Source organism: Carcharhinus amblyrhynchos, chromosome 9, assembly GCF_965287045.1.
Source record: "Carcharhinus amblyrhynchos chromosome 9, sCarAmb.v2.hapA, whole genome shotgun sequence".
Taxonomy (NCBI): Eukaryota; Metazoa; Chordata; class Chondrichthyes; order Carcharhiniformes; family Carcharhinidae; genus Carcharhinus; species Carcharhinus amblyrhynchos.
The window spans coordinates 80,512,912-80,537,218 of record NC_137332.1 but is presented as its reverse complement, the minus strand read 5'-3'; the positions used below and the strand labels follow the sequence as shown (position 1 = coordinate 80,537,218).

Here is a 24,307-nt window from a genome sequence, read left to right as displayed (position 1 = left end):
AAAGTACTTTTTGAACATCAAGGGTTTCTGCCTCTACTATCCTTTAGGCATGCATTTCTATATTTCTATATGAAAAGATTCTCTTCTGATCCACACAGTACTTCAGTGGCCTAATCTGTTTTAAATAGTTTCACCAATACCTCCCTCTTTTCTATGCCTGGCTAATAAAAGCAAATATCCCACATGATACCTTGTACACCCTAACTACCTGTCCACCCATCTTCAGGGATCTACTTGATCCCCCTGCCATTCTACACTTCAGTACCCTACCATTTATTTTGTCTGCCCTTGCTTTGTTAGCTTTGCCCTCAGACTGACTGCCATGGCCACTGTTTTGCCCACTGATAGCTTCTTGTAGTACACATATCATTAAATCAGTCAAGTGGCCAATTTGTGTTCTCCACAAATTTTATTTCTAATGTAAAGATTTTTACACTATATACAAAGATGCCAAATTTTTTTATACAGTAAAGTCATTTTAATTTAGGTTTTAATACTTTATTAAAAGACATGAACATCTTCAGATAAGAAATTTCTATATGTTTTGCTCAAATGAGGATGGCCATCTGTATGAATACAAGTGCTAGTGGATTAGATTATTTTTATAAAAACCATTAGTAATTTTACTTTGATGTTTAAGATGTATTAAAAAGGATAATATTCAAGAGTGAAATTAAACAACAAACTTCTACTGCAAGCCTTGACAGGTATGAAAGCAGGAAGTTGAATAAAGTTTGTGCAATACTATGTAATAAAATAGGATATGGACTCTCAGTTCACATCTATTGAAATGGTCAGAGGGTGTCAGTCTGGTTTTAGCAGCTTATGAACAGAAATTTCATTTGATAGCATAGGAAGCAGCCAAGTTAGCAGAAAGGTTTAATGGTTCTAGTAGATCTTCATATCACATTTTTTTCCCCCTTCTGTACATCCAACAATCATGTGATTTAGTTGGAAAAACTGGTTGTTTTTAGAGATGGAACAATGTCATCCTTCTCGTGGGGCTCCCAAGTGATCCAATGAATTTTAATCCATACTGTTGCAGAGGCGTGGTTGGTACTGTATCTGCTGAAAAGCCAGCTCAGTTAGGAATGGCAGCACATGGTCTATATGCTTGCTGGTGAACAGCTGTCAAAGACAAAAACAACAACTAACACCACAGTAGATATGAATAAACCTTAGATAAGTAGCAGTGCATTCTTGAGGCTTACACAACATAAAATCAAGCATACAACTAAGTTTTTCTTCCATGTCATCCTTCCCTCATCACTGCTTACCAAATCTCATTGATATAGTTCCACTTAGTGAACAAGAACAGATACCACCTATGAAAAACTCATCCTGAGAAATCAAAACAAATTAAAAGTAAACATCTACGGATTTGGAAAAAGATGTTTAATTCTAGCTTCATTGTTCTCACTGCTTCTGCAACATATGACAAAGTTATGTCAACATTAGGGGAGACGATAATGTTATGAGACTAGTATTTCCTAAAGCTCAGATGAATGCTTTGGAGACAAGAGTTCAAAATCCCACCATGGTAGCTAGGGGAATTCAAATGCAATTAGACAATAAATCTGGAATAAAATGCCTGTCTCATTAGTGAAACAGATGGATTTGTTTGACAATGTCCTTCAGAAAATGAAATCTGCATCCTTACCCAAGCTGGCCTTCAATTAATTCCAGACCCACAATATGATTGACTTGGAGAGCAGTTAGCAGCAGCTCATCACTACCTGCTCAAGGAAATTTAGGAATGGGCAATAATGCTGGCCTTGGCAGCAATGCTCACATCAAGATAAATAAAAAAAAACAAAACATGCTTCCAGTGTAATTGTTTAACAGTTAAAAAGCAACAGCGTTACAGAAATAAAATCATCCAATTAGCATAGATGCATAGCAATGACAATTCTGTACTGGATTTCAGCAATGATTCAGTAGCTGATAACTGGGTCACTTGTGCATTCTCTGTTAGTGAGAGATCTTGACATATTGCACAATATTCAGGGTGGGGGAGGAAGAAAGAGCAAAAGGGAAGTGCATGGAGTAGCTACAGAAGCATCTCCAAGGCATAAATAAAACAATTTAATGTATAGGGCATTGGTGAGGCCGCAGCTGGAGTACTGTGTGCAGTTTTGGGCGCTGTACTTACGCAAGGATATTTTAGCCTTGGCGGGAGTGCAGAGGAGGTTTACTAGGCTGATTCCAGAGTTGAGGGGGTTGAGCTATGAGGAGAGGCTGAATAGATTAGGCTTGTACTTGTTAGAGTTTAGAAGAATGAGGGGAGATCTCATTGAGACGTATAAGATGATGAATGGGATGGATAGGATAGAGGTGGAGAGACTCTTCCCGCTCAGAAAGGATAGTAGGACTAGGGGGCATAGCCTCAAGATAAAGGGGGGGGCGGTTTAGAACAGAGTTGAGGAGGAACTTCTTCAAATGGTGGTGAATCTCTGGAATTCTCTGCCCGTTGAAGTGGTGGAGGCTGCCTCGCTAAATATTTTTAAGACGCGGGTTGATGGGTTTTTGATGAGAGAGGGGATTAAGGGTTATGGGGAGAGGGCGGGAATGTGGAACTGAGCCACAACAGATCAGCCATGATCTTATTGAATGGCAGAGCAGGCTCGAAGGGCTAGTTGGCCTACTCCTGCTCCTATTTCTTATGTTCTTACTCTTTTCTTAGCCAATAACAGAATTTGCAAAGCAGAGGGGTTACTGGACCTTCTAAAATACTGACCATGGCCCTAAACTGGGCATGAATTTTCAGATAGTGCATTATGACATTGTAAACAAAGCAGAATCCTCAAGTTTAGGTACAAGTTTGCAGCACTATAAAGGGAATCATATAGATCTTGTTGACGTGCAAATACAAAACTACTTATAAACTAAGTACTGACTTCTATTTAATCAGCAGGGGAAAGAATAAAAATGTTTCTCTCCTCATCTCAAATCAAAAAAGTTATTTAACAAGATCAGTTTGTTTGTGAAGAATATTTGAACGAATGAATTTCCCCACTGAAAACCTCTTATGTCAATATCCCTAGAATGTGGTCCTGTCCCCACAATAATTATGCAAGGAAGCAGTTCTCAAGCACCTCGCTTGCTTGGGTTTTTGAAAATTGATTTTTAGACAACACCATATTGCTAATCTCTGAAGTTAGGGCTGCGCTTTGGCAAATTTAGGTTTGAAATGATATTAATGCTGAAGGGAAATGAACAGAAAAGAGGCAGGATGACATGGAATTTTCCCTCCTGAAAAAAAAATTAGGTGCTGGGTTGGAAGGAGTAGTTTGGGAATGCAACAGAAAACATGTAGACCATACAACCCTTGAGTCTACTCCACCATTCAATACAACAATGGCAGATCATTGTGTGTACTCAGGGTAGTGTGCTGGTAAGCAGAGTTCAAAAACTACCAAGGCAGGTGATGGAATTGGAATTCAATTAAAAAAGTCTGGAATTAAAAGTTTAAATGATAGCCATAGTCAATTGTTCTAAAAATGAATCTGGGCCTTAATGTCATTTAGGAAAGGAGATATGCTGCTGTACTCACCTGGTAGAACCATAGAAAATTACAGCTCAGAAACAGGCCTTTTGGCCCATTTTGTCTGTGCTGAGCCATTTTTTGCCTAGTCCCACTGACCTGCACTTGGATCATATCCCTCCACACCCCTCTCATCCATGAGCCCATCCAAGTTTTTCTTAAATGTTAAGTGACTCCACATTTACCACTTCATCCGGCAGCCCATTCCACACTCCCACCACTCTCTGCGTGAAGAAGCCCCCCCCCGCCAATATTCCCTTTAAAAAAAACTTCTTTCACCCTTAACCCATGCCCTCTGGTTTTTTCTCTCCTAGCCTCAGTGGAAAAAGCCTGCTTGCATTCACTCTATCTATACCCATCAAAATCTTATACACCTCTATTAAATCTCCCCTCATTCTTCTATGCTTCAGGGAATAAAGTCCTAACCTATTCAATCTGTCTGTGACTCAGCTTCTCAAGTCCCAGCAACATCCTAATGAACCTTCTCTGCATTCTTTCAACCTTATTTACATCCTTCCTGTAACTAGTTGTCCAAACTGTACACAATACTCTAAATTTGGCCTCACCAATGCCTTATATACTCAATACTCCAATTTATAAAGGCCAATGTACCAAAAGCACTCTTTACGACCCTATCTACTTGTGACGTCACTTTTAGGGACTTCTGTATCTGTATTCCCAGATCCCTCTGTTCAACTGCACTCTGAGTCCTACCATTTAGCCTTATGTTCTACTTTGGTTTGTCCTTCCAAAGTGTAATACCTCACACTTGTCTCCATTAAATTCCATTTGACATTTTTTCAGCCCATGTCCCTCTGCAAGCTTTAAAAACCTGCCTCGCTGTCCACTACACCTCCAATCTTTGTATCAACTAATTTGCTGATCCAATTTACCACATTATTGTCCAGATCATTGATATAGATGACAAACAATGGACCCAACACCAATCTCTGCTTCTGAGTGGAGACCTGTGACTAGTGGAGTGCCGCAATTCTCCACAACTACTCTCTGGCTCAGTGGAAGAAGCCAGAGTCTAATCCAATTTACAATCTCCCCATCTATACCTAGCAACTGAACCTTCCTAACTAACCTCCCATGAGGGACCTTGTCAAAGGCCTTGCTGAAATCCAGGCAGACAACATCCACCACCTTCCCTTCATCCACTTTCCTGGTGACCTCCTCAAAAAACTCTAAATAGATTGGTCAAACATGACCTACCACGCACAAAGCCATGTTGACTCTCCCTAATAAGTCCCTGTCTATCCAAATATTTGTAGATCCTATCCCTTATCATACCTTCCAATAACTTGCCAACCACCAAACTTACTGGCCTGTAATTTCCTGGATTTCTTTTGGAACCTTTTTAAAAAAAACAGAACAACATGAGCCACCTCCAATCATCTGGCACCTCCCCCGTGAATATTGACATTTTAAATATGTCTGCCAAGGCCCCTGCAAGTTCAACACTAGACTCCCTCAAGGTCCGTGGGAATACTCTGTCCAGTCCTGGGGATTTATCCACTCTGATGTGCCTCAAGACAGCCAGCATCTCCTCCTCTTTAATCTGTAAAAGGTTCCAATGACCTCCCTACCTGTTTGCCCAATTTCCGTATACTCCACACCCATTTCTGCAGTAAATACAGATGCAAAAAAAAAAACCCATTTAGTATCTCCCCCATCTCTTTTGGTTCCATACACAGTCTACCACTCTGGTCTTCAAGAGGACCAATTTTATCCCTCACTATCCTTTTGCTCTTAACATACCTATAGAAGCTCTTCCTTCATTCTGTCTGCCAAAGCAACCTCATGTTTTCCTTTAGCCCTCCTGATTTCCCTCTTAAGTAGCTTCTTGCATGCTTTTTTAATACTTTGAGCATCTGATCTGTTCCTTGCTGCCTGTACATTTCATACAACTCTCTCTTCCTCTTAATCAGTGTTACAATCTCCCTCGAGAACCAAGGTTCCTTATCCCTATTTACTTTGCCTTTAATCCTGACAGGAACATACAAACTCTGCACTCAAAATTTCCCCTTTGAAGGCCTCCCACTTTCCATTTACATCCTTACCAAAGAACAGCCTGTGCTAATCCACACTTCCTAGATCCCTTCTCATTTCATCAAATTTGGCCTTTTTCCCAGTTCAGAACTTCAACCCGAGGACCAGATCTATCCTCATCTATGATCAGGTTGAAACTAATGGCATTATGATCACTGGATCCAAAAATGTTCCCTCACACTCACATCCATCACCTGTCCCAACTCATTTCTGATCTGACCTATATGCGACTCTTGATCCACAGCAGATCGTAAATGCCTTTCAAAATGGCTTAGCAAGTCACTCAGTCCAAGGGCAATTAGGGATGGGCAATGCCAGCCTAGCCCGTAAATTAATTTTTAAAGATAGTCATTCCCTGAATGACTGGTATCTATCTTAACTTTAAGTATATTCAATGACATTGGTAAGGATGATAGAGAATACTATACTGAAAATCATCTGAACTACACTTTTAATGCAGAAAAAGGTGTTTAACTGAAAATCACCATCCATTTGAATCCAAAAATGAGCATCAGTTTCTCACCTTTAATTTACCATCACAGTGAGCAGATGCTACAGCTGTTGATACCTTTATCAACTGTGTCGCTGCAAGTCGCACCCCAAAATGCCTGTAGAAATGTGAATGAAGGCTGCCCATGAATAACTCCACCTCATCGATGGTGATTTCATCCTCGTCTCCATGAATGCTGTCCCACAGTGCCTTAGCGTCCTCTGGGTGAATACTCAGTGAAATAGTCAACTGGACAGGGGATACAGACCACTCCAGCTCCATCACGCGATGGACAGAGTCTGAGAAACAATTGGCCCACATGGCAGCCATCCAGGCCAGGTTCTCTGAACTGATGGGAAAGGTACTGATGTAGCAGTCAAATGTTTTCTGCAACCATTCTCCCACCATGTTTGTAATGGTTTCAGGGCCATTAGCAAATAACAGGGGTAAACAGATGAATTCCACTGGGAGAGACTCCAGGAAGCCCAAGTCTCCATCAACACAGCACATCCACCCAGACCAGACTACCTTCTCGTCATCTGCTTGATGGACTGGAGCCTTTGCTGTTATCTGTGAAGAAGCAGAAAGTCACTTTTACCCCAAGTGTTTCACTACTAATTTATTTCCTCTTCCCAATGAAAGTGTTAGGATAGTGTTTACAAGGGTCCAACAGGTATAAACATTACCAGGTGACAGTTTTTCCCTATCCAAGACTGCACCAGACTCTTGGACATTTCATAACAATGGATAATGAGGTTATCAAACATGAAACCAAATGTCAATCTGATCCAGACATGTCTGTTAACAGATTGTCATTGGAAGTGAAATCCAATGTAAATTACCTTCTGTAGCTCTGGAATGCAGAAGCAATTAGTCATACCCACTGCCACTAGATCAAAGACAGCAAAGCAAGGGACCTGCCTAGTGATGACTGTAGTACAGTGCCATTCCATGCCTTTTTACCCAATGAGCTACAGCAAAAAGATGTTGGTGAAAATAGTAAATTTTATGGGTATCACCTGAGAAATTTAGGGTGTCACTTTGTACAGAAGGGAAGCAGGTGGAGTTTTTTTTACCCATAGGAAGCCAAAATCATTTAACATTTGAAAACAATTTAGCACTCATCACTGCACCAGGTGCATTCAAGGGTATGGTCTGCAACACAGGTCAGTAACTCACATCTTTCACATAATGATGTACTATCATAAATGTTGCCATTTTAAAAAGGTTACCAAAACAGTTAGGATATTTTCCCCTTCCCAAACCAAATACAAAGCACTAGCTTTCCTGACTGGGAAGCAAAATCTATAGCCCTTGAAAGTGGGTGCAAAGATTACGATGCAGGATTAAACCATACCCATTGCTTCCAGTTTAGGCAGTATACCTATTCAGAGTTGATTGCACTGAGCAGCTTTAGGGAGACCAAAATCATGAGGCCATAAGTAGTGTACCCCTCAAGGTGGTGCAAATCACTTTACCTTGAGTTTGGGAAATTTAGAAGAAACACACAAAAAGGAGAGATTTATAAATTTGGAATGTCCACATTGCCTTTTATTTTAGTATTACACCAAAAGGACAATGTGATGGTCAGTAAATTGGAGTTGCATTTACTGGTATTACAGTTGGATGAGTTGCTCACGATTAGTCTGGCCAGAAAGGGGTTGTCTACAATGCCTCTTCCCTGCTTCCTCTTCAGTTGTTTGCAGTATATAACTGTGCAGTTAAGCTGGCAAAGATGTATGGCATACAGCCACCACACATTTTGGTATCCTCTCTCTGTCAAGTACTACAGAATTCCTCCACAGCTGTCTAGGTAGTAGAAGTTTATGGGTGGCATGGTAGCACAGTGGTTAGTACTGCTGCTTCACTGCTCCAGAGACCTGGGTTTGATTCCCAGCTTGGGTCACTGTGTGGAGTTTGCACATTCTCCTTGTGTCTGTCTGGGTTTCCTCCAGGCACTCTGATTTCCTCCCACAGTCCAAAGATGTGCGTGTTAGGTTTGATTGGCCATGTTAATTGCCCCTTAGTGTCCTGAGATGCGTAGGTTAGAGGGATTAGTGGGTAAAATATGTAGGGATATGGGGGTAGGGCCTGTGTGAGATTGTGGTTGGTGTGGATTCAATGGGCCTCTTTCTGTACTGTAGGGTTTGTATGATTCTATGATGTTTCAGCATGCCAATGGTTGTTTGGCAGCCTAGCTTTCACCATATGCATGCTGCCCACATGTGCATTGGTTGCACAGCTAAATAAGCTACGCGGTCAGTAAAGAGCCCTTTAGTTTGGTCATTGCATCTGAGAAGATGGCACAGTAGACCACTGCAGAACAAAAAAAGGTAGTGACTGCTCCCAGCATACCAGGCAATGAGATAGACAATTATTTGCAGACCAAGGTCGCAGACCAGCTGTACACCAAAAGAGTGGAATTCCTTTCCAATACATCAGTTAACACGCATGACATCAAAGGCACCCTGAAGCCTACAATCCTTATAGGACTGTGCATTCACTCTGCCTGCTGCTCTCTGGCGAGAGAGAATGGAGTGTAGTCAGTTCTCTTTCAGAGTCAGTAAGCTCCATTATGCAAGACTAGATGGCAAGCTTCAGGATGCCCCAAATATCTCCAGCACTGAAGCAGCCTGACAAGACACACAGCCATAGTCACCTTCACATCCACTGGATGGAGGTTCAGAAGTTCCAGTTGTAGCTTCAACTGGTGACAGACTTCAGACAGGAGAGAAATTGAGATGCTTAACACTATTCCTTTTGCAAACTGGATGGGCACTCTTTCGACACCCAAGTGGATATGGCCTGAGAGTCTTCACCCCTATACTACTCAAATCATTCTCATTTCGTTCTCAGAAATGCCTCCTGCACCCATCCTTAGAGATACTGATTTGTACAGAAGCCTTGAAGTCGAAGAATTCAACACCTGACACATCATTCCGTGTAGGCTTTAGGAACTTTAAGTCCAGAAAGCCCTCTATGCTTATAAAATTACAGTGAAGGCAGAAAGTTAACAAGGAGAAAGTTGATTTATTTAAATGGCATTATTGATTGGTGGGGCATTTTTCCTGCTTTTAAAGCAATGTTTAATCAGGTGAGATTAGAAGAGGCTGTTAGCTGGAGAGTTAACCTCCAAAATGGCACTTCTGGTGTCAAATCAGCATTACACCAGAGGTGCATGTGCAGTTTTCCATTTGGATCCATGAGGCTATTTGTAGTAGCAAAATACACGTACAAAGTTTTGTATTGCTACTATCCAGTCATCGCCACTGCTTAAATAGCCAGTTTGTCCAAATGAGTTTCATTATCAACATGAAGTATTTCCAGGACATGACATCAGGCCAGAGATGGGAGTGTGCATAGCTCATTTGTTGGCGATGGTACCAGCATAGAACTTAAACTTGCATTTATATACCTTTGATCTAGTAAGAGCCCAAGGTCATTGGACCATCAGTCTAAAGCTGACAGCAATCCAAAGGAAACATTAGAATTAGTAACCAAACATTTGAAGATGCTGCTTAAAATGTATCTGAGCAAAGGGAAATTGGTTGAAAAGTAGTTTGAAAACACTATCGATTCACTTAATGTGATACCTAGAAGAAATACTGGAGACCACTAAGGAATAAATCTAAGTTAATATGGGTCTATTAACAACCTTCCCTTTCCTTTTTTAAAGGCCTTCACCATTCTTATAGATCATAGAATCCTACAGTGCAGTGGAAACTTGAGTTTCCAAGGAGCAAAGCTAGAATGTTTCCTACCCAGACCATAACGGAGTTGGCCAGCAGTGGAAAAATTTAACTTCAGGGTCTCCATGCCAAGACAAAAACTTCAATTTTGATTTTAACCTTGCCAGAAATTACATACTGTAATCCAATAATGAATAGCTGCTGTGGATTTCTCATTTGACTTAATACCAAGGACATAAGCAATATCCCACATACCCCCCCAACAAGTGCACTGGTCAGAAAATATGCGGGAAACTCTGTTCCTAGTTTATTGTACTTTTGACAAAGCCAATATCACACAAGAATAGCATTAATCAACATCATTTTCTTTTGGATCAGGTTCTTCCTGCAGATAACCCGACTGGGAAAAGACCCACATGGGAAACAGCCGGTCATCTACGACTCACCACCCAGCACATCACTATGCTTGAACATTGCTTTTGATTGACAAGTGAACACATTTGCTTACAAGCAAGATTTTGACAGCAAAAGAAAAGTGTACATTATTTAGAATGGCCAATAACTCTTGAAAGGAAAATACTGAATATAGATGCTGAAGGCAAATTGGGTGATGAAACAATTTGTCACCTTAAAAAGGAAAGTATCAAAAAACAGACAAAATCTCACTTATTCATGCAAACTCCATATTTCAAGAATTTAGATTCCAACACAAAAAAAAACTATCAAATAATGTCTCTATTGCAAAAATACAGTATAGAAGAATGTCATGATTTTAACATTTTGTCAGAGCCAAGAACATGGAGTAATGGCAAATAATACAAAAAAGATCAGGACAATTTGCAGCAGATATCATTAGAAGTCAGACCAGCAAGAGGACAGACCATTCTAGACGGGGCAATGAGAAGAGAATAATTGGCAATCTAATTGTGTGCAAATCCTTCAGGATCAGTGACCATAACATGACAGAATTTTTCATCAAGATGGAGAGTGATGAGGCACAAGTTGGCAATGATAGATTGGGAAACATTGCTTAAAAGGGATGATGGTGGATAGGCAGTGACATTCAAGGAGCGCACGGGTGAACTGCAATAATTTTTACTCCAATCTGGCACAAAAACAAAACAGGAAAGGTAGTTTACAGGCAAATTAGAGACATTAGATCGAAGGGAGAGGTACACGAATTGGCCATGGAAAACAACAGACCTGAGGATTGGGAGTAGTTTTGAATGCAAAGGAGGACCATGGAATTGATTCGGCTGAAAACAGTATGAGAGTAGCTTGTGGGGAAAATAACTGATCTAAAGTTTCTATAGGTACGTGAGCAGAAAAAGATAGGTGAAAACAAACGTACGTACCTTAGGATTGTATTCGCTTCAGCTCAGAAGAATGACTGGAGGACAGGGAATCTCAAACCTATGAAATTCTAACAGGGCTAGACGCAGGAAGGATGTTCCTGATGATGATTGGGGTGTCGAGAACCAGGGGTTACAGTCCGAGGATGCAGGTTAGACGAGGAGAAATTTCTTCACCCAGACTGAATACCATAGGCTGACCAATACCACAGAAAGTAGGTGAGGCCAAAAAACATTGAATGTTTTCAAGAAGATGTTAGATATAGCACTGGAGATGAAGGGGAAGAGAGGAAAGAGGCAGGATCAGGCTGTTGAGTTGGATGAGCAGCCATGATCATAATGGATGGTGGAGCAGGTGCAAAGGGCTGAATATCCTCCTCCTGCTCCTATTTGTTTCTATGTTAAAACTTTCATATTCTCGGAAAGGGAAATACCAGTTAGAGAAATAACGCATACACTTTTTAAAAAAAGTATGAATATCCTAAATCAGTCAAATGTTACTTGAAGTATATCCCAAAACAACAACTTCCAGCACTGCTTTTGTTTCAGATTCCAGCATCCATGGTAATTTGCTTTTGTTTATACAAGTCATCCATTTCAGGGATGCTTTTGGGTAATGCTCAAGCAAGCCTAAGACATTACAGATTTATTATTTAAATCAACTTATAATCTAACATAATAATGAGTCACAGAATCACCTGTATGAAGACAGCCTCTGGATCATTCTCAGTAGCTCGGAGGCCTGCAAGCATGGAGAATTTAGCTTTACTGGCAAGCTCAATTCCCACTTCAATTGCCACACCCTTCTTCTTCTCAGTAGCAATGAAGACCGACAGCTCATTCGAATATTTTTTCAACATAGTGTAGGAGAATCTGTATAGAGGAGTTACGTGATATAGACGCCATTGTTTCTGCAGCAATGTTGCAATCTGCTCTGCATTCTCCTGCAAAAAGGACAGCGAATAAGTGTTTTATCATTCAATACACAATAATCTCGACTGATGCAATATTTTGGCCCACTATTGGGCAGCAAACCTCTTGAAATATTTGGTGTCATCATTTGCAAATATGACAAATACAACTCGCATTTATATTGTGTTAACAGGCACATTATAGAAGAATTAGCAAATAACATACGATACCAAGCCATGAGAGGATATGAGAAGAATGCAAAACATTTGGTCAAAGGGGAGGATTTTAAGCCAAGTTTTAAAAGATTGAGAAAAACCATAGAAATCCTATAGAGGGGAAAAAGAGGCCATTTGGCACACTGAGTCCAATTGACAACAATCCCACCCAGGCCCTATCCCCGTATCTCTACACATTTACCCACTAATTCTTCTAACCTATGCATCCCAGGACACTAAGGGGTAATTTAGCTTGGCCAATCAACCTAACCTGCACATCTTTGGACTGTGGGAGGAAACTGGAGCACCTGGGAGGAAACCCACGCAGACAAGGTGAAGTTGGAAACTCTGCACAAACAGTGACCCGAGCCAGGAATCGAACCCAGGCCCCTGGAGCTATGAAGCAGCAGTGCTAACCACTGTGCTACCATGCCACCCAGAAGTAATGAAGTGGGGAAGTTTAGAGGAAATTCCAGACCTAAAGCAAGGTCAACAATGGCAGAGCAACTAAAAGCTAGAATGTTCAAGAATTAGAATCTGAGGAGCGTTGACATGAGGGTTGGATTGTAGTACTGGAGGCGATTAAAGATTGAAACGGCTGAGACGGTTGAGGGATTTAAAAACCAGAAGTTGTTTATCTAAGAGCCAGTGGACAAAGAACCAATGGATGAATGGTACTTAGAGAATGTTAGGGTAATAGTGGCAGATGTTTGGATAACATCACGTTTATGGGGATCGGGTGATGTTAAAATAAGTATAGAATAACAAAACTATGGATGAGATTTGCAGCTGATGAATTGGGGTGAAGCAGAGTCAAGTGCTGTTATGGAGATAGAAATAAATAGATTTAGTAATAATGTGAAAGTGTGATAGGAGGCTTGCCTTGTGGGGGATCACATATGACACCAAGACTGTGAAAAGTCTGGTTCAGTCTCAGATGGTTGCCAGGGAAAAGGCTGGAAGCAGGTGAGTCAGTAACTTTAAATTGGTAGGTTGAACTTTTGAGGTCACTTGAGAAATAATAGCAACACATCTCTAGTGCACAATTAATCTTAATCTCACCTAATCATGAGTTTAGTTTAGTAGTATCACAAGTAGGCTTACTTTAACACTGCAATTAAGTTATTGTGAAAACCCCCTAGTCACCATATTCCGGCACCTGCTCAGAAACACTGAGGGAGAATTTAGCATAGCCAACGCACCTATAGCTAGCATGTCTTTGACTTGTGGGAGGAAAACCATGCAGGCATGAGAACACACAGACAGTGACCCAAGCCAGGAATCAAACCCAGGTCCCTGGAGCTGTTAGGCAACAGTGCTAACCATTGTGCCACCCATGAGACTTGAAGAAGCGAAGGTTTATGGAGGGCACAAGACCCTGGTAGCTGAAAAACAATAATGAGGGATGCAATTGAGGCCAAAGCCATAGGAATGGTGAGTTTGGAGTGGGCATAAGCTTGTTCATAAAATCAAAGCAGAGATGAAGGCTTGTGCATCATGCCTATGCCAGCCCTCTATCTCAAGAGGACTGCAGGGTCTCAATCACTGAACACGTTCAAGTCAGAAATCAATAGATTTCTAGAGATAAATGACATCAGGGGACTTAGCATGGGAAAGTGGCATTGAGATAGATGATATTAAATGCCAGAGAAGGCCTGACAAGTCAAAGGGCTTATTCCCCATTCCTATCCTATTTCCTTGCTTTTATTCACAGAAAATAATTTTCAAACAACTATCCAATTCCCTTTTGAAAGTCAGTGAATCAGCTTCCAATGTTCGTTCAGGCAATGCATTGAATAAAGAAAGCTCTTCTCCTCTCCCCTCTGATTCTTTTGTTGACCCTAAATCTGCATCTTCCAGTTACTGACCCTCATCAGTTAAAAGTTTTTTCCCCTTTTACTCTTAAAACCCATCAGTTCTTAACATTTCTATTAAACCTCTTAACCTTCTGTGCTCCAAGGAGACCAATCTCAGCTTCTTTATTATTCTACTGTATCCCCTTTTCATCCTCCAGGATGTGTGCTGCCCAGATTGAACAATACCCCAGCTGAGGCTCAACCAGTGATCAAGGGTTCAGTCTAAAACTGTTGCTTTTGTACTCTGCCTCCATTTATAAAACCAAGGATTCAGTATGATTAAAAAAAGTCTATTAATTTGTCTTGATAGCTTCAAAGGTTTGTTTATGTGATATCCCTAAGTTGCTGTTCCTAACACCCATTTAAAATTGAATCATAGGTCAAGAAAGTTACAGTTGTGGAGGATCAAGGTAATGAGAAATTTAAACAATGAGGATTCGGAACCAACATAGGTCAGTAAGGGTAGGATAATAAGTGCACAGGATCCGTTTGGTGATTTATTAGAGGGGTGTTGATATTTATGAAGGGATGGGAGAGAATTGATAAAAATGACCATTTCCATTGTTTGAAAGATCTAGAAAAAGAGGAAACACACAAATTAAGAACTGGAACACAGTTGTGAGCCTTTGAAATGTGCTCAAAGGAAATGAGTGAAGGAGAGATTTTGAGGTTGGATTGGTGGAGCATGGGGTGATGGAAGATATAAATAGATATGGGAACAGGAACGACACAAAGGATTAGGACTACAATTGTGTACAAATACACATCAACATGAAATGGTTGAGCCAAATAGCCTATTTCCGTGCTTTAATTTCTATATAATTAATCAATTCCCAAGCATGAAATTAAAAGTTTTTCTCCTCCCCTCAAACCCACACCCATGCAGGACAGAACAGCAATTTTTTGTTTCTAGTAAAAATTAAGTTTTACTGACTACTGGCAAGTCTGTTCTAGGAATCTTCCGTCTCGCTGAAGCCTGGTGAAATGGTGTATGTCTCTTCACTGCCCTCAGAGCTGGAGAGGTACCTGTATCAGCAAAACACACACCCAGCTGTGTCATTCCTGCTTTGGCAGCTGATGTCACGTGCTCCATATTAAACCTGCAACCAGAAAATCAATATGAAACAGACAATTTTACATAACGTTTGAGCCATTAAAAACCCCCAAGCCCAGAATTACTTGTTAACCCTCATATCATTTAATGAGCAAAATCAATCACCATGCCTTGTGTTGTTGATACTGGAACAAGGTGGTTTTTAAATGAAATTTAAAAACTTTGCTTTCTAAAAAAAAAATCAATTGATTCCCAATATGTGCGCGTGCAGTGGTAGGACACCTAAACATTTGAAGCTCTCGACTCTTTTGTCCCTGTTGACGTAGACAGGGGTATGTTCTCCTTTACGTTTCCTGAAGTCAATGACAATCATTTTTGTTTTGTTGACATTGAGGGAGACATTGTTGCTGCACCAGTTTCTGTATCTCATTCCTGTACTCTGTCTTGTCATCGTTTGAGATCCAACCCACTACGGTGCTGTCATCAGCAAACCTGAAAAATCAAATGAGGGGCATTTGACTGCACAGTCATAGATGTATATAGTAGGGGGCTGAGAACACAGCCTTGTGGGGCACTGGTGTTGAGGATGACCGTGCAGATGTTGTTGTTGCCTATCCTGATTGATTGTGGTCAGAGTTAGGAAGTTCAGGATCCAGTTGCACAGCGAGATGCCAAGGCCCAGGCCACAGAGTTTGGAGATGAATTTCATGGGAATAGTGTTGAAGGCTGAGCTGTAGTCAATAAATAGAAGTCAAACATAGGTGTCCTTGTTATCTAGGCATTCTAGTGTTGACTGCAGGGCCAGGGAAATGGTATCTGTGTGGACCTGTTGCGGCAGTAGACAAACTGTAGTGGAGCCAGGTAGTATGGGAGACTGGAATTGATTTGGGTCACAATTAATCTTTCAAAGCATTTCATAACGATGGATGTCAGAGTCACTGGCCGATAGTCATCAAGGCATGCTGCTTGGCTTTTCTTCAGTATCAGGATGATTGTCATCTTTTGACGCAGATAAGGACCTCAGATTGTTGTAAAGAGGTTGAAGATGTCTGAATACCTGTCAGCTGATCTGTGCAGGATATGAGTGCACGTCTGGATACCCCATCTGGGCTAGCTGCTTTCCGTAGGTTGACCTTCAAGAAAGCTGCTCTGACATCTGCAATGGTGACCCCAGATACAGGTTCATCCAGGGTGGAGGGCATGCTCTCGCTGACCCCTCATTCAAAATGGGCATAGAATGCATTGAGCTTATCAGGGAGGGGTACGTCGGAACTAGCAATTTTACATGCTTTCATCTTGTCCTCTTTTAGGGTCAAACCAAATAGACAAACTCAAATTAAAATTAGGACAAAGGGGCAACTCCCCAAAAGGAAGGGGAACAGCCCAAACAAAAACGAAAGTACAAAAGGAAACTCAAAACACATCAAATCAAAATGTGATTGTCAGGGTCTATAACCCACCTCAGTCCCTGTAGTGCCCAGCAGGCACAAAAGGCATCAACTGTGCCCGCAGACACCGCATGTTCCCTCTCCAGGGACACCTGGCCACAAACATAGCCACAGTAGAGGGGCAGACTGTCAGGGTGGACGGCCCCCTCGATCGCCCACTGCCTGGACTTGTAAATGGCACATTTCGCCAGGCCCAGGAGCAGGTTCACGAGGAGGTCAGCATCCTGACACTGCCCCCCCCCACCCACTCCCACCCTCCCCATCAGGTGTCCTTAGATCAGGAGCATGGGACTGAAATGCAAACAAAACATCAATAAAAAGGTTCTTCAGAAAAACAAAAAGGGAGTGTAACCTAAGACACAAAACATGTGCTTTCATCTTGTAGCATGTCTTACAGACCTTGCATAGTCAGTGGGTGTCAGTGTGGCTAACCTGGAACTAGCTTGGTCTGATGTTGTCTTTTGGCATTTTTGATGGATCTCCTTAGATCGTATCTGGTTTTCTTGTATAGGTCAGTGTCACCTGAATGCCTCAGACCTGACTTCAGCAAGCAGTGGATATCCCTGTTCATTCATGGTTTCTGGTTGGGGAACACACAGATTTGCTTCTTTGGCACACAATCTTCTGCACACTTACTAATGAAGTCAGTTACTGGAGTGGTGTACTCATTCAGGTTGGTTACAGAGTTCTTAAATACTGACCAGTCCACTGACTCCAAGCAGCTCTGTAGGAGATTATCCGATTCCTCAGACCAACACTGCACAACTCTGACGGATTCTCCCACTTCAGTTTTTGCTTGCAAGATGGGATCATTGTTGTCTGATTTGCCAAAGTGTGGGTGGGCGATAGAGCGGTAGGCATGCTTGATATTTGTATAGCAGCGATCTAGGTTATTTGGGCCTCTGAGGAGCAGCAGACATGTTGGTGGTAACTTGATAATATGTTCTTGAGCATGGCCTGATTGAAGTCCCCAGCAACAACGACCAAGGCCTTGGTATATTCTTCGTTCAGCACAATCTTCACATCCACATGGAGTGAGATGTAAACTGTCATCTGGCAGAATTCTCGCAGAAGGTAGCAGAGGCGGCATTTTAGTGTCAGGTATTTCTCTCGGGAGCAGGAAGTTGCCAGTGTTGCTATAGCACCATGACGTGTTGATTAGGAAACAGACCCCACCTCCCCTGGCAATCAAGCCTTCAGTTGTCTTGGCCCCTCCCTCAATCTCTCCATCTTTCATTCATCATTCTAACCCATCTCTAAAGCATAATTTCATCATTATTAATCATAGAATGATCAGTACAGAAGGAGGCCATCTGGCCAATTTGCTTCTAGAGGCTCTAGGAAAGCTATCCAATAAGTCTCTTTCCCCACCATTCTGAAAATCTTTCCTTATCAAATCCCTTTTGGAACTTAAAGTTGTTTTCATCATTCTTTAAGGCACTGCTCTCTAGGTCACAGCAACAAGGTGATAATTTCATTTTGCTTATCTTTTGCCAGTTACTTTAAATTTGCATTTCCTACTACTGGAAATAGTTTCTCCTTATTTGCACTATCAACATGCTTCATAACCTACCAAATCTCCCCTTAAGCTTCTCTGATCCAAGGAGAACAATTATATAGTTTCTTCAGTGGCTTCACATAACTGAAGTATTTCACCTTGGTATTACTTTAGTAAATTTCTTCTGCACTGTCTCTAAAGTCTTGGCATCACACCTTAGGACAGATGTCCAGAATTGAATCCTTCAGCAGAACTCAGCAGTGCTTTTATAGAGGCTCAAAGATTTAAGGTTTATAAAGCCAAGGTTTTTTTTTAAAAAATAGTCTTCCTGTCACCTTCAAGGATTTGTAACACAAACTCATTGGTCCAACTGATCTTACTCTAGTTTAGACCTGCACTATTTAGTCTCCATATTCTCCCTACCAAAATCATTTCACATTTCATTAAATTGTATCCGTCATGTGCCTGTTCGATCTGCCTGTGTTCTTGAAGTTACTTACTGTTCTCTTTGCTGTTCACCATGACACCCTCAAATTTTGAAACGTCGAGTCTGCACAAATCCAGGTCAGTATGCGTGCAAAAGAGCAGTGATCCTAAAACTGACCACCGGGCGGGCGGGGGGGGGAAACCATGTCCATGTTTACGTTCCACACAAGCCGCTCACCCTTCCATCTCTTTCTCCCTGCTGCGTTCACCCAGCTGCCTTTTAAAAAGGGATCCACGCTACTCACTTCAGAGGGTAGCGCCAGGTTCACAGTGTTGTCCCTGTCAGTTGGGTTGGTGACCGAATTTCTCATTCGCATGTACACCCACACATCCACATGTGTGGGTGTGTGGCTCAGCCTTGCAATGACACGCAACTGTGTGAATCTCCCCCTTAACCCAGCCCCTACAGTGCAGACACTCACCGGTTACCCGGGTCGCTCTGGCGATCAAATATCAGAAGCCCGCCATCCACAAGTTCCGGGTAAAGAGGCTGTCCGCCTCCCGGGCCCGGGAGAGTTTCTCTTCCCCAATTCTCCCCCAGCCGCTGGGAAGTTTTTCGCCGGTTCCCGGTCGAGGTGGTTTCTGTCCCCGGGTGGGAAGCTCGGACTCGGCGCTCCGATGGGAGAGGGTCTCTCCCCTTTACCGAGCGGTTTTTCTCCCTCGTTCTCCGCCCTGTTTAAATCAGCCTCCCGTGCTGCACCGCGACGCCTGTCAACAGACCGGGGCAATCGATAACCGGGATCCGAATCGATTGGCCCGGTCTGTTGGTAGGGTGAAAGGTCAGAGGGGGGAGGAGCTAGGTGAGAACAGCGCCGACTCCAATTGAGGAATTGCATGTGTGAGTGAGTGAGTGAGAGAGAAAATAGTCGGAGCCCGAGTTTTTGTTCTTGTTTTTGTTCGGAACGTGGCGATGCGGGGCCTGAGCCTCCTGGGGTGGGTCTTCCTCCGCTCAGTGGGTCTCAGGACTATTTGTAGCTCCCGTCTGATGGTGCAGGCCCGGCCTATGCAGAGCTATCCAGCGAGCCGGCCCTTCAGAGCGGTCAGACCAGCACCAGGTGAGGTCCTTGTTACCCTCAAGGTAGACTTGCATTTACAGATTGTCTGTTTCTCCACGTCAACAAAACCATCACCTTCAATGGAATTTTTTTTCTCTTATCTTTTTACTGATTTGATTTATTATTATCACATGTGTTGGGATACAACGAAAAGCATTGGTTCTCGTGTTCTGTACAAAGTATGCCGTTCATTGAATACGTAGGAAAGGAGAGAGTGCAGATCAGCTTAATATTATGTCCATTCAAAAGTCTGATGACAGCACCGGATGTAGGTGTTGCTGGCTAGGCCAGCATTTATTGCCCACCCGTAATTGCCATTGAGAACAAAGAGACCATACAGAACAAAGGTTTTGGGGTACATGTCCATAGATCCTTGAAAGTAGAGTCGCAGGTGGACAGAGTGGTGAAGAAGGCATTCGGCATGCTTGATTTCATTGGTTAGAACATTGAATACAAGAGTTGGGATGTCGTGTTAAAGTTGTACAAGACATTGGTACAGTTCACTCTTGGAATACTGTGTACAGTTCTGGCCACCCTATTATAGAAAGGATATTATTAAACTAGAAAGAGTGCAGAAGAGATTTACTAAATGCTACTGCAGCCTCATGGTTTGAGTTATAAGGAGAGGCTGAATAGACTGGGACTTTTTTGTCTAGGGGATAGAAGGCTGAGGGGTGATCTTATAGAGGTCTGTAAAATAATGAGGGGCTTAGGTCAGCTAGATAGTCAATATCTTTTCCCAAATATAAGGGAGCCTAAAACTAAAGGGCATAGGTTTTAAGTTGAGGGGGAGAGATACAAAAGGGTCCAGAAGAGCAATTTTTTCACACAGAAGTGGTGAGTGTCTGGAACAAACTGCCACAGATGATAGTAGAGGCAGGTACAATTTTGTCTTTTAAAAAGCGTTTGGGCAATTACATAGGTAAGATGGATATAGAGGGCCAAGGGCGGCATGGGCAAGGTGGGCCGAAGAGCCTGTTTCCATGCTGTGAGCCTCTATGACTCTGTGACTCTATAACATGGTAGTGGTAAGCTGCCTTCTTGAAATGCTGCTGTCCTTGTGGTGTTGGTACACCCACAAATAGGGAGGGAGTTCTAAGATTTTGACCCAGCAATATTGAAGGAACAGCAATATATTTCCAAGTCAAGATTGTGTGTGACTTGGAGGGACCTTGCAGGTGGTGGTCTTTCCAGATATTTGCTGCTGTTGTATTTTTAGATGTTGAGGTTGTGGGTTTGGAAGGTGCTGCCGAAGAAGTCTGGGTGAGTTCCTGCAGTGCATCTTGTATGTGATACGTCAGTGGTGGAGGGAGTGAATGCTTAAGGTGTTGCATGATATGCTGATTTAATGATAGTGATTTGCCTGGATGGTGTTGAGCTCTTGAGTTTTCTTGGAGCTGCATTCATCCAGGCAAGTGGAGAATGTTCTGTCACATTCCTGACTTGTGCCTTGTAGATGGTGATCAGGTTGAAGTCAGGAGGTGAATTCCTTGGCACAGCATTCCCATCCTGTAGCTATTGTATTATATGGCTCGCTCAGCTCTGGTCAATGATGACCCCCTCAAAATGTTGATAATGGGGGACTCAGCGATAGTAATGACAGTAAATGTCATGGGGAGATGTTTGATTCTCTCTTGTTGGAGATGGCCATTGTCAGGCACTCATCTGATTTAAATATTAATTGCTATTCAGCTCAAGCGTGAATGATATCCAGCCCTTGTGCCATATGGATGTGGACTTTTTATGTAACAGAGGAGCCACAAATTGTATGAACATTGTATAATCACGAATATCCTCACTTTTGGCCTTATGGAGAGCATCTGAATATAGTTGGATGTAGGACACTATTCTGAGGAAATCCTGCGGTGATGTTCTGGGACTGAGATAATTGGCCTCCAATAAAACAACCTTTGTGCTAGCTATTATTTCAAGTTTTCCCCCCATCCTCATTGGCTTCAGTTTTACTAGGGCTCCTTGAAGCCACATTTGATCAAATGCTACCTTGATGTCAAGAGCAGTCACGAGTCACTACTTCTGGAGTTTGTTTTGTCTATGTTTGAATCAAGGCTGTAATAAGGTCAGGAGCCAAGTGGCCCTGGTGAACCCCAAACTGAGCATCATCTAAACATGTACCAACTGACTCAAAACAGCTTCTTCTCTGCTGACATCAGACTTTTGAATGGATCTATTATATATTAAGCAGATTTTTCTCTTCACCCTATCGGTAATTGCAACAATATATTCTATGACACTATGCGCGAGGGAGGTAGAGAGAAGACAGGGAACTATAGACCAGTGAGCCTAATGTCAGTACTGGGAAAGTTGCTAGAGTCTATAATCAAGGATTTCCTAACTCAGCATTTTGGAAATGAGATTAAATCATCATGGATTTATAAATCATGCTTGACGAATCTATTGGAATTCTTTGAAGGTGTAACTAGTAGAGTTTACTGAGGGGAACTAGTGGAAATGGTTTATTTAGACTTTTGGAGGCTTTTGACAAGGTTTCACACAATAGATTACTATGTAAAGTTAAAGTGCATGGGATTGCTGGTGGTGTCTTGAGATGGACAAACTTATTTAGCAGATAGGAAGCAAAAAGTTAGCACAAAATAGTCTTTTTCTGATTGGCAGGCAGTGACTGGTGGGGTTCTGCAGGGATCTGTGCTAGGACCCCAAATGTTCACATTTTATACTAATGATTTGGAAGAGGGAACTAAATGTATAATCTTCAGATTTGCAGGTGATATAAAGTTGGGTGGAAGAGTGAGCTGTGAAGAGGATGCAGAGTTGCTTCAGTGTGATTTGGACAGTCTGAGTGTGGGCATATGCATGGCAGATGCAATATAATGTGGATAAATAGATTATTCACTTTGGTAACAATGATAGGAAGATAGATTATTACTTGAATGGGTGTAAATTGAGGGAGGTGGATACTCAACGAGACCTTGGTCTCCTTATGCATCAGTTGCTGAAAGGAAGCACGCAGCTACAGCAGGCAGCAGAGAAGGCAAATGACATAGTGAGAGGATTGGAGGATAGAGGTTATAGATTATAGGCGTAGAGATGTTTTAAAATACAATTGTATAGGGTGGTGACGAAGCCACACCTGGAGTATTGTGTGCAATTTTGGTGTCCTTCTCTGAGGAACGATGTCCTTACTACAGAGGAAGTACAGCAAAGGTTTATGAGACTGATTCCTGGGATGGCAGGACTGTTAAATGAGGATAGACTAAGTCAGTTGGGATTATATTCACTGGAGTTTAGAAGAGTGAGAGGGGATGTCATAGAAAATTCTAATATGATTAGACAAGATAGCTTCAGAAATAATGTTCCTGATGTGGGGGAAAACAGAACTAGAGGGTCATTGTTTGAGAATAAGAAGTAAACTTTTTAGAACTGAGGCTGGGCATTGCCATTTGCCCCTTGGGGAGTGCCAGGCTGGTGCTCCAAGATGGCAATGCCCGGGGGCATCCCCTTACCCTTGACCTCCTGGGGGGCTTCCATGGCCCTTCCTTTCACTTCAGTGGGATTGGGGCACCACTAGTGGGGAGCTGTTGTAAAACCCACTAGAGTGAAACACTCTTGGCGAGCAGGGGGACTAGTGGGCCTGGAAACTTCAGTCCCAGGCCCGCTAATAAGATTTAAATGAGTATCTGCATAATTTATTCAGCTCTATGCCGATTTCTAGCGCAGAGCTGATGATGCTGAAAATCTGAAATGAATAGAGGCTGTGGCACCCATTGGGAAGCCCGTTACTCAACCTCCACTTAAGTTAAGCAGCGCAGTGGGTTGGGAGAACCACCCCTATTCATTACGGAATCATATAGCACAGAAGGAGGCCTTTTAGCCCATCATTTCTGTGCCAGCCATCAAGTTGACTTTTGTAAGGAGGACTTTGCAGAATCCTCACTGCTATTTGATTTAATTTATTGTCACATGCATTGATATACAATGAAAAGTATTGTTTGTTGCGCGTTGTACAGACAAGGCATACCATTCATAGTGAAGGAAAGGAGAGAGTGTAGATGTAGTGTTACAGGTATAGCTAGGGTGTAGAGAAAGATCAACTTAATGTGAAGTAGGTCCATTCAAAAGTCTGATGGCAGCAGGGAAGAAGCTGTTCTTGATTCGGTTTGTATGTGTCCTCAGACTTTTGTATCTCTCCTGACAGAAGAAGGGAATATGTCCAGGGTGCCTGGGGTCCTTAATTATGCTGGCTACTTTTCCGAGACAGCAGGTAGCGTAGACAGGCTGGGTTTGTCATCATCATTTCAGGTGCGTTGGTTCATCCTAGGTGATCAGTAACTCTAGCAGTTTGATACAACTGAGTTGCTGGCTGAGGCATTTAAGAGTCATGCACATTGACTGTGGGCCTGGAGTCATATCTAAATCAGACAAGGAGGGCAGATTTCCTTCCCTAAAAGGCATTTTAGATGGATATTTATGACAATTGATAGTTTCATGGCCTCCATTACTGGAACTTGCTTTCAATTCCAGATTTATCATTGAATTTACATTCTATCAGCTGCCATGTTAGAAGTTGAAACCAAGTCTCCAGAGTGTTAGCTTGGGCTTCTGGAGTACAAGTCCAGTGACATTACCACAGCCTCCCCCTGTAAATGTAGCCACTGTTCAAGTTGTACATTGGTC

At 42.2% G+C, this 24,307-nt stretch overlaps 2 protein-coding genes across 3 annotated transcripts in view; one reads left to right on the top strand and one right to left on the bottom strand.

Moving 5' to 3' along the window:
- Nucleotides 1–36: 36 nt before the first annotated feature.
- cenpl (centromere protein L) lies at nt 37–19,287 on the bottom strand. Of its 2 annotated transcripts, none has more exons than XM_080196634.1 (5): nt 19,022–19,287; nt 15,048–15,213; nt 11,829–12,074; nt 6,123–6,659; nt 37–1,128 (listed from the first exon to the last, which is right to left on the bottom strand). In XM_080196634.1, exons 2-5 carry the CDS (start codon nt 15,204–15,206, stop codon nt 1,027–1,029), a joined length of 1,044 nt encoding a protein of 347 aa, XP_080052760.1. In that variant the 5' UTR covers nt 15,207–15,213; nt 19,022–19,287; the 3' UTR covers nt 37–1,026. The 2 variants fall into 2 exon arrangements, with proteins under 2 accessions (XP_080052760.1, XP_080052761.1); XM_080196635.1 differs by lacking the exon at nt 19,022–19,287 and adding an exon at nt 18,614–18,720.
- Nucleotides 19,288–19,509: 222 nt separating this feature from the next.
- dars2 (aspartyl-tRNA synthetase 2, mitochondrial) overlaps nt 19,510–24,307 on the top strand; it is a 61,346-nt gene continuing 56,548 nt past the window's right edge. Inside the window, exon 1 of the mRNA XM_080196778.1 lies at nt 19,510–19,654. Within this exon, the coding sequence (XP_080052904.1) occupies nt 19,510–19,654 (145 nt within the window). The remainder of the gene's footprint in view (nt 19,655–24,307) is intronic.

Bases quoted from the DNA above. Each gene is read 5' to 3' on its own strand.
- cenpl (XM_080196634.1), bottom strand. From the start codon at position 15,206: ATGGAGCACGTGACATCAGCTGCCAAAGCAGGAATGACACAGCTGGGT. The intron at 12,075-15,047 runs GTCAGTAAAACT...TCCTTTTTGCAG, and splicing joins CTAGAACAGACTTGCCAGTA to GAGAATGCAGAGCAGATTGC. The intron at 1,129-6,122 runs GTGAGAAACTGA...TGTCTTTGACAG, and splicing joins ACTGTGATGGTAAATTAAAG to CTGTTCACCAGCAAGCATAT.